The sequence below is a fragment of the Littorina saxatilis genome, linkage group LG1 (genome assembly GCF_037325665.1).
Source record: "Littorina saxatilis isolate snail1 linkage group LG1, US_GU_Lsax_2.0, whole genome shotgun sequence".
NCBI classification, from domain to species: domain Eukaryota; kingdom Metazoa; phylum Mollusca; class Gastropoda; order Littorinimorpha; family Littorinidae; genus Littorina; species Littorina saxatilis.
Genome location: NC_090245.1, coordinates 38,539,920 through 38,549,919, shown reverse-complemented (window position 1 = coordinate 38,549,919; position 10,000 = coordinate 38,539,920). Strand labels below are relative to the sequence as shown.

General features: G+C 42.9%; 2 protein-coding genes across 2 annotated transcripts in view; one reads left to right on the top strand and one right to left on the bottom strand.

Annotated features, from left to right (window-relative positions):
- LOC138973982 (pyrokinin-1 receptor-like) overlaps nucleotides 1-5,800 on the top strand; it is a 12,722-nt gene extending 6,922 nt beyond the window's left edge. Inside the window, exons 2-3 of the mRNA XM_070346705.1 lie at nucleotides 3,868-4,119; nucleotides 4,817-5,800. Coding sequence (XP_070202806.1) covers nucleotides 3,868-4,119; nucleotides 4,817-5,800 — 1,236 coding nt within the window. The remainder of the gene's footprint in view (nucleotides 1-3,867; nucleotides 4,120-4,816) is intronic.
- Nucleotides 1-10,000, bottom strand: part of LOC138969046 (origin recognition complex subunit 6-like) — a 591,738-nt gene that overhangs the window by 390,916 nt on the left and 190,822 nt on the right. The window lies entirely within an intron of this gene.

Below are 10,000 nucleotides of genomic sequence, written 5' to 3'. Positions count from 1 at the left end.
ATCATTTTCTTTCCCTGAAAGTTTTGTGTAACTTTTTTTTCCTATTGTTTCACTTTTTATGTCAAAGGAATTCAGTAATTAAGTAAATAAGTATAGGTAATGTTTAGGTCAAGAAAAGACTCGCTTTCTCCTTGCTTTTCAAGTAATTTCATACCTCCCACTTTCACACTTTTCCCTCCTCAACATCTCCTGTCTGTTTCGCTTTCACACCAGACTGTTGATCTATCACTTTCCAGCGTCTTTCCTTCACACTATGTTTGGTTTGTTTTACTTTCAGGCCAGACTGTTGATCTATTACTTTCACGGCTCTTTACCTTCACACTATGTTCTGTTTGTTTCGCTTTCATACCAGACTGTTGATCTATTACTTTCACGGCTCTTTACCTTCACACTATGTTCGGTTTGTTTCGCTTTCATACCAGACTGTTGATCTATTACTTCCACGGCTCTTTACCTTCACACTATGTTCGATTTGTTTCGCTTTCATACCAGACTGTTGATCTATTACTTCCACGGCTCTTTACCTTCACACTATGTTCGATTTGTTTCGCTTTGATACCAGACTGTTGATCTATTATTTTCACGGCTCTTTACCTTCACACTATGTTCTGTTTGTTTCGCTTTCATACCAGACTGTTGATCTATTACTTTCCAGCGTCTTTCCTTCACACTATGTTCTGTTTATTTCGCTTTGATACCAGACTGTTGATCTATTACTTTCACGGCTCTTTACCTTCACACTATGTTCTGTTTGTTTCGCTTTCATACCAGACTGTTGATCTATTACTTTCACGGCTCTTTACCTTCACACTATGTTCGGTTTGTTTCGCTTTCATACCAGACTGTTGATCTATTACTTTCCAGCGTCTTTCCTTCACACTATGTTCGGTTTGTTTCGCTTTCATACCAGACTGTTGATCTATTACTTTCCAGCGTCTTTCCTTCACACTATGTTCGGTTTGTTTCGCTTTCATACCAGACTGTTGATCTATTACTTCCACGGCTCTTTACCTTCACACTATGTTCGGTTTGTTTCGCTTTCATACCAGACTGTTGATCTATTACTTTCACGGCTCTTTACCTTCACACTATGTTCGGTTTGTTTCGCTTTCATACCAGACTGTTGATCTATTACTTTCCAGCGTCTTTCCTTCACACTATGTTCGGTTTGTTTCGCTTTCATACCAGACTGTTGATCTATTACTTCCACGGCTCTTTACCTTCACACTATGTTCGGTTTGTTTCGCTTTCATACCAGACTGTTGATCTATTACTTCCACGGCTCTTTACCTTCACACTATGTTCGGTTTGTTTCGCTTTCATACCAGACTGTTGATCTATTACTTTCACGGCTCTTTACCTTCACACTATGTTCGGTTTGTTTCGCTTTCATACCAGACTGTTGATCTATTACTTTCCAGCGTCTTTCCTTCACACTATGTTCGGTTTGTTTCGCTTTCATACCAGACTGTTGATCTATTACTTTCCAGCGTCTTTCCTTCACACTATGTTCGGTTTGTTTCGCTTTCATACCAGACTGTTGATCTATTACTTCCACGGCTCTTTACCTTCACACTATGTTCGGTTTGTTTCGCTTTCATACCAGACTGTTGATCTATTACTTCCACGGCTCTTTACCTTCACACTATGTTCGGTTTGTTTCGCTTTCATACCAGACTGTTGATCTATTACTTTCCAGCGTCTTTCCTTCATACTATGTTCGGTTTGTTTCGCTTTCAGGCCAGACTGTTGATCTATTACTTTCACGGCTCTTTACCTTCACACTATGTTCTGTTTGTTTTGCTTTCATACCAGACTGTTGATCTATTACTTTCACGGCTCTTTACCTTCACACTATGTTCTGTTTGTTTTGCTTTCATACCAGACTGTTGATCTATTACTTTCACGGCTCTTTACCTTCACACTATGTTCTGTTTGTTTTGCTTTCATACCAGACACGGCTCTTTACCTTCACACTATGTTCGGTTTGTTTCGCTTTCATACCAGACTGTTGATCTATTACTTTCACGGCTCTTTACCTTCACACTATGTTCGGTTTGTTTCGCTTTCATACCAGACTGTTGATCTATTACTTTCCAGCGTCTTTCCTTTACACTATGTTCGGTTTGTTTCGCTTTCATACCAGACTGTTGATCTATTACTTTCACGGCTCTTTACCTTCACACTATGTTCTGTTTGTTTCGCTTTCATACCAGACTGTTGATCTATTACTTTCACGGCTCTTTACCTTCACACTATGTTCGGTTTGTTTCGCTTTCATACCAGACTGTTGATCTATTACTTTCCAGCGTCTTTCCTTTACACTATGTTCGGTTTGTTTCGCTTTCATACCAGACTGTTGATCTATTACTTTCACGGCTCTTTACCTTCACACTATGTTCGGTTTGTTTCCCTTTCATACCAGACTGTTGATCTATTACTTTCACGGCTCTTTACCTTCACACTATGTTCGGTTTGTTTCGCTTTCATACCAGACTGTTGATCTATTACTTTCACGGCTCTTTACCTTCACACTATGTTCTGTTTGTTTTACTTTCATACCAGACTGTTGATCTATTACTTTCACGGCTCTTTACCTTCACACTATGTTCGGTTTGTTTCGCTTTCATACCAGACTGTTGATCTATTACTTTCCAGCGTCTTTCCTTCACACTATGTTCGGTTTGTTTCGCTTTCATACCAGACTGTTGATCTATTACTTTCCAGCGTCTTTCCTTCATACTATGTTCGGTTTGTTTCGCTTTCATACCAGACTGTTGATCTATTACTTTCACGGCTCTTTACCTTCACACTATGTTCGGTTTGTTTTGCTTTCATACCAGACTGTTGATCTATTACTTTCCAGCGTCTTTCCTTCACACTATGTTCGGTTTGTTTCGCTTTCATACCAGACTGTTGATCTATTACTTTTCAGCGTCTTTCCTTCACACTATGTTCGGTTTGTTTCGCTTTCATACCAGACTGTTGATCTATTACTTTCCAGCGTCTTTCCTTCACACTATGTTCGGTTTGTTTTACTTTCAGGCCAGACTGTTGATCTATTACTTTTCAGCGTCTTTCCTTCACACTATGTTCGGTTTGTTTTACTTTCAGGCCAGACTGTTGATCTATTACTTTCACGGCTCTTTACCTTCACACTATGTTCTGTTTGTTTCGCTTTCATACCAGACTGTTGATCTATTACTTTCCTACTTCACACTATGTTCTGTTTGTTTTACCTTCAGGTCGGACTGTTGATCTATTGCTTTCTGGCCTCTTTCCTTCACACAATGTCCTGTCTCTTTCACGTTCACGTGATTCATTACTTTCCGGCCCCTTCCCACCACACGATGTACTGTCTGTCAGTTTCACTTTCCGTTCTTTTACGCTTCCATTTAGTATTATTTGCAGGCAACTGCTCGACCGTTCAACGACGCGTTGCATTCTGGCTTATTTTCTTTACCGTCAAGCGTATAATTATTCCGGCAGTAGCATAATTATTTGTGTTACAATTTCTTCTCTGTCTATTTTCATGTGATAACACAACAGTCCACGCATCAGTTTCTTGCCTGACTCCTTAATACACTCAAAGCTATTTCAGCAATAATGACTATTTCTTCTCAGGCAATGGCACAACGATACATCACGTTCTGGTAAAAAGCAGAACAATGGTGACTGCGCGTGAGAGCGATAAATAAAAAGACCAAAAAACACTATGGTCGAAATGTCGTACTTTGTGATTCGTATTGTCTTCGTTAAACACGTAAGACTACAGTATGTGTTGGTCTTTGTTTTACGTTCTGGTCTGTTTCCCTTCCATTCAGTATCATTTTTTCATTACAATGGATTCTCTTTATATTGTTCCAGGCGATGGCACGACAGTCCACGCACCACTTTCTCGCTGCCCTGGCCGTTATGGACTCCCTTGTGCTGTACATCGGCCTGTTCCGCAAGTGGATCGGCGATCTGACGGGGTTCGACCCCCAGACCCAGAGCGAGTGGCTGTGCAAGGGCATCGTGACGCTGGGCTACACGTGCAGCAACGTGTCTGTGTGGATCATCGTGGCCGTCACTGTGGAAAGATACATCGTCGTCTGCTACCCGCTTAAAGCAAACATGGTAAGGAGTTAGGCTTGTACTGGAGAGTAAGAGAGAGAGACAGAGACAGAGAAACAGAGAGAGAGAGAGAGAGAGAGAAACAGAGAGACAGAGAGAGACAGAGACAGAGAGAGAGAGAGAGAGAAGGAGGAGAGCAAGACAGAAAGAGATAGAGTGAAAAAGAGAAAGAGGGAGAGAGAGAGAGAAATAGAGAAAGGTACAGACAGACAGACAGACAGACAGACAGACAGACAGACAGACAGACAGACAGACAGAGACAAACAGACAGACAGACAGACATAGACACACAGAGACACACACACTTCAGTTGGTGTCAAGCAAGCAACGATAAGAATCTCGAAGTTTTAAATGGAAGCCTAAAGTGCAATCTTTTCTCACACCTACAGTTTTTAAGAAAAAACCGGAATCTTAAAAAAAATGTTGATCTCCGCTCAAAACCATCACGGAAAGAAATAAGTGCAGGCGTACGAGTTGCCTGAATAACAAGCATTGTCAAAATACAACGATTTGATATAATATGCAGATAGGCCTGTTGTCTCTATCCCTTGCATATTTTGTAATATTCCTTTTTGGTGACTCAGTCAGAGGTATTCATGTAAGAAGTGAACATCTGTTTGAACAAAAAAGACAGAGTTGTCAAGATATGCAGGTGAACCAATAAACCATTTCCGAAAAAAAATGTCGTTGCAATGTCCAGGTGTGCAATGTGACGCGAGCGAAGCGCGTGGTGGTGTGCCTGGTGGCGCTGTTCCTGCTGGTCAACCTGCACTTCCTGTGGACGTCCAGCATCACGTGGCAGGAGGGCAGCAACGGGGAGCGTCACAGCCCGCAGTGCAGCAGCCAGGAGGGCCACGAGTTCCTCATCACCGCCGTCTGGCCCTGGGTGGACGCCATGCTCTACGGCTTCGGCCCCTTCCTCATCATCCTCGTGCTCAACATCGTCATCATCGTGCATGTGGTGCGCGCCACGAGCGGTAGAGTCATCCTGCAGAACAGGGGCTTCCCCAAGAGCCCCGCCAGGAAGACCTGCACCGCCAACGGCAACCACTATCAGGTCATGCAGCTCGCCCGCAGCACCAGCAGCGTCAGCGTCAACAGCAACAGCATCAGCAGCAGCAGCGGCAACAGCAATAGCAGCCACAACAACAACGACAACGTGAAGCCTAACATCTCCTATCACAGCCTGGCGGTACCCGGCCCACAAGCGAACGGCCACACGAATAGCAACGGGGCCATAGCAATGTCTCAAAGAAGAGGAGGCGGAGGATGCGGTGGAGAAGTGAGAGGAATAAAAAGGCCTCGGACTAACACGAACGTGCGGCTGACGGTGATGCTGCTGACGGTGTCCTTCACCTTCCTGCTGACCACTCTGCCCATGAACGTCAGCGTCATCGCGGCGGCCTTCTGGAACCGGCAGGCCGGGGACGTGGCCACCATGAGCAAGTTCCAGCTGGTCTTCACGGTGGCTGAGCTACTCATGTACCTCAACCACTCCGTCAACTTCTTCCTGTATTGCGCCACGGGACACAAGTTCCGCAGCGAGATGGTCCGCATGGTGTGCGGCAAGCAGAGACCCAGCGCCGCCATCTCAGACCACTCGCAGCACATCTTCTGCTCCAGGGCCTGTGTCGCCTCGGGCTTCACGGAGATCAGGAACACTGCGGATGAAACAGAGTTGTAGCTTGTGACAGAACAGTTGATACAGTGAATCAACAGACAATGCAATGCACGCACCTACTGCTCATGGGTTTGCTGTGTTGCCACAGATTTTAAGGAGATCAGGAACGCTACGGATGAAAAAGAGTTAACTTGTGGCAGAATAGTGAAAACGGCGAAACATCCGTTCTGCTACAGGGTCGGTGTCACTTCGGGCTTTAAAAGAAATCAGGAACACTGCGGATGAAAAAGAGTTGTAGTTATTGGTGCTTGGTACTACTTCTGATACAAATAGAGGGATTCTTGTGTTACATCCACTGCTTACTGGCCTTTGTCGCTTCGGGGTTTTCGGAGATGAGGAATATTGCGGATGAGACAAGAGAGTTGTAGCTTGTGGCAGACCATAATAAAACAGTGCATGGATAATTGTATATTGCTCATAACCACTGCTTCAAGATCACAACTGATGCGAAAAAGTGTGGATGATGGTGCTATAAGGATGGACAATGAAACAGCGATACCATAATAAGAAATATTATGAGTGTGTTACAGCTACTTCTCGAGGGTGTAAGTGGCTTTTGGATTTCTTGGAACTCAGATGCACTGCGGATAAAAACAGAGGATGCAGAGGTATTGGTAACTATTAGATGTAACACAAAAAGATAGATACTCGATTTGTACACACTGGCTTTGGCATTCCCTGGCATCAGGGATGCTGCGTGTGTGACAGAACTGAGGCGTTGGTGCTAGGTATATACAATCAACTTTAAAAAGAAAACAATTCCGTAATTCTAAACATTTGCAGCTGCTGCCCCAGGCTTTGGGGTTCACCGAGATCAGGAACACTGCGCATGAAACAACGCGTTTGGTGTTGATGCTTGTTGTAATGCATACGTTCTGCCATCGACTTCTCCATGGTTTGCGGCCCTTCTGGTTTTATTGAAACTAGGAACACTGCCTCTTCTTCTTCTTCTTCTTCTTCTTCTTCTTCTTCTTAATCCTCTGTGATCGTGGGCTGCAACTCCCACGTACACTCGCAGGCACGAGTGGACATTTACGTGTGCGGCTATTTTTCCCCGCCATTTCGGCAGTCATACTCTGATTCCGAGGATACTGCTGGGTGTTGCTGTGTTTCTGTAACCCACTGAACTCTGACATGTATTACATGATCTTTTTAATGCGAAATTGACCTGGGAGATCGGAAAAATGTTCACCCTTTACCCGCCAGGTGTAACCGGGATTAGAACTGCAAATAAATAGAGTTGAAACAGGTATTGGTGATAAATATGAAACAAGCAGAGAGACACTTGGTTTGTGTTTGCATCTACTGTGCCAAGGCCTTCGACTAGGGGACTCTCCACGATCAATTACACTGTATATGAGCCTGAGTTGTAGTGTGTTGTGATACATGGTGCAGCCAGTAGAATTTTTCTCGTCAAAGTATCAAGGTAAGATCATGCTCATGCGCGTGTTCGTGTTTTCAAAGCCCTGATAATCTGATGTTAGCTTGGGATCTTTATCGTGCGCATGTTTGCACACGGGGTGTCTGGACACCGCTTAGAGTCTGTACGAAGGTGATTTTGGGGAGTGAATCCCTTGCTTAACTCCGGTACAAAGTGGCGTATCGCTCTTGTAATCCGTAGTGTGTTATACGGGCGCATTGCTGTGTTATCACTGTGTTATATTTACTCATCCGGTGCATATGTGATGTTAAGTGGTGTCAAATTTTGCAGAGAGCATTGCCTGAATAAAGTACAATGTAATCAAATCATGGCCAGCGAGATATAAACTGCACGTGAATCTGTGATATTCAATGTTCTTACATTCATATCAATCTGCTTGAACAGAGCGGTCTGTAACAAACACGGTGATTTTAAACGTCTCGTGAGATTATTATAACATGACATATCGATATAAAGACATTATAACGAAATAAAGATGAGAAGAAATGAAGACATAACGAAACGAAGATAGTTAAAGACACACTTCGAATAATGAACTTATACTTACCTCAACAGTTAACGTTGTTGAACATGAGAGGGGTGCATATGGCTTGGCTGACAGTTAAAAGTTCCTTTTTAAAAGTATCTTCCCTCGTGTGTGAAACGTTGTGTAATCCATGATAGATCTGCTCGGTGTACTATAATGGGATATAAATAACACATACCCGAAACCTGCACCTTGGCTAGTTTCACTGACACGGTATCCATGTCCCACCCTGGTGTCACCGCAGAGCCGCTAAAAAGACCTCGGTAATTCTGCGATAAGTGCAGGTGGATGATTACACCCAAACACGCACACACCTGGGCAGCGCGACTCCTGTTGCTGCTGGCTTTCGAGTTAGGGGAATGCTGAAATGCAATACCAAAGTCCGGCCTTCGTCGAAGATTGCTTGGCCAAAATTTAAATCAATTTGATTGAAAAATGAAGGTGTGACAAAGCCGCCTCAACTTTTACAAAAAGCCGGATATGACGTCATAAAAGACATTTATCAAAAAAATGAAAACAATGTCTGGGGATTTCATACCCAGGAACTCTCATGTAAAATTTCATAAAGGTCGGTCCAGTAGTTTAGTCTGAATCGCTCTACACACACACACGCACAGACACACACACACACACCCACACACACACACACACACACACACACACACACACACACACACACACACACACACACACACACACACACATACACACACACACACCACGACCCTCGTTTCGATTCCCCCTCGATGTTAAAACATTTAGTCAAAACTTGACTAAATGTAAAAAGAAAGAAAATGTTGTTGTGGGGTGTGTGTGTGTGTTTTTCTTGTTAGATGAATTTCGCCACTGACATCTATGTCAATTTACGAAAATAATCCAACCAAATTCCTGTGCACTCCGCATAGTAAGCAGCCAAGCTGTTGATATCTACCGTGTGTCAAAGAGGAAGGATGTTCTTAGTTCATGTAAACGTCTGGGTAGATGTATTTTTGTTTGTTTGTTTGCTTAACGCCCAGTCCACCACGAAGGGTGATATCAGGGCGGTGCTGCTTTGACATTTAACGTGCGCCACACACAAGACAGAAGTCGCAGCACAGGCTTCATGTCTCACCCAGTCACATTATTCTGACACCGGACCAACTAGTCCTAGCACTAACCCCATAATGCCAGACGCCAGACGGAGCAGCCACGAGATTGCCAATTTTAAAGTCTTAGGTATGACCCGGCCGGGGTTCGAACCCATGACCTCCCGCTCACTGGGCGGACGCCTTACCACTAGGGTAGATGTATCGTGATGTACATGATCGGACAGACTGGAGAATGATTGTTTTTTTGTACACATGTCGATTTCAATGTACTTATGTGTCAATTTTAAAATTCAATCCTTTCGTGTAGAAAGGTCATGTTGTTCTGTACAGAATGATGTATGGATATGTCTCAGATAGTGTGTTAAATTGCTCAATATGTATTTATGAGAGAAAAAAGTGTTTATTTATTCAGTATTTGTTAAATACTATGGGAAATTGGGGAAGATACTTAAACTTTACGCAAGCTGTCAAATGTTGTTCTGTGATCACAAAAGCAAGTAAACATTTATGAAACTACTTTTATATTATGTGAGTGTTTGTGTGTGTGTGTGTGTGTGTGTGTGTGTGTGTGTGTGTGTGTGTGTGTGTGTGTGTGTGTGTGTGTGTGTGTGTATGTGTGTGGGTATGTGTGCCTGAGTCTGTGTGTCTGTGTCTGTGTGTCTGTGTCTGTGTGTGTATGTTCTTTGTTTGGTTCTTACTTTGATTCTTCTTTTTTTTATTTTTCAGTCTCTGAAATAAGATACAGGGGGAAACAGAACGATAAACATCGTAAACACTAACGTGTAGGCCAGCACTTCATTCTACTGAAACATGAGTAGGAGTTGGCAAAAGGCCCTGTAGAATTAAAAAAAGTTCTTGTTTTCAGTAAAAAAAATAAATTTTAAAAAATGTTAAAGTGTACGACGTTTGGGTCTCTATTACTGGATCGTATCAATTTACAGAACCTAACAAAAAAAGAAGTTTAGTTTTTCAAATAAGAATGTTTTTTTCTTCATCCTACTCATCTCATGTTAGACCATACAGGGTCTGTATTGACATAATCACAACCTTGTATCCATGTAAATAATGTATGTAAATTCCGTATCCTTTGTGTACTCATTATAAGCAATGATATGCAATTGCACGTCTATAAACTGACAATAAATGAA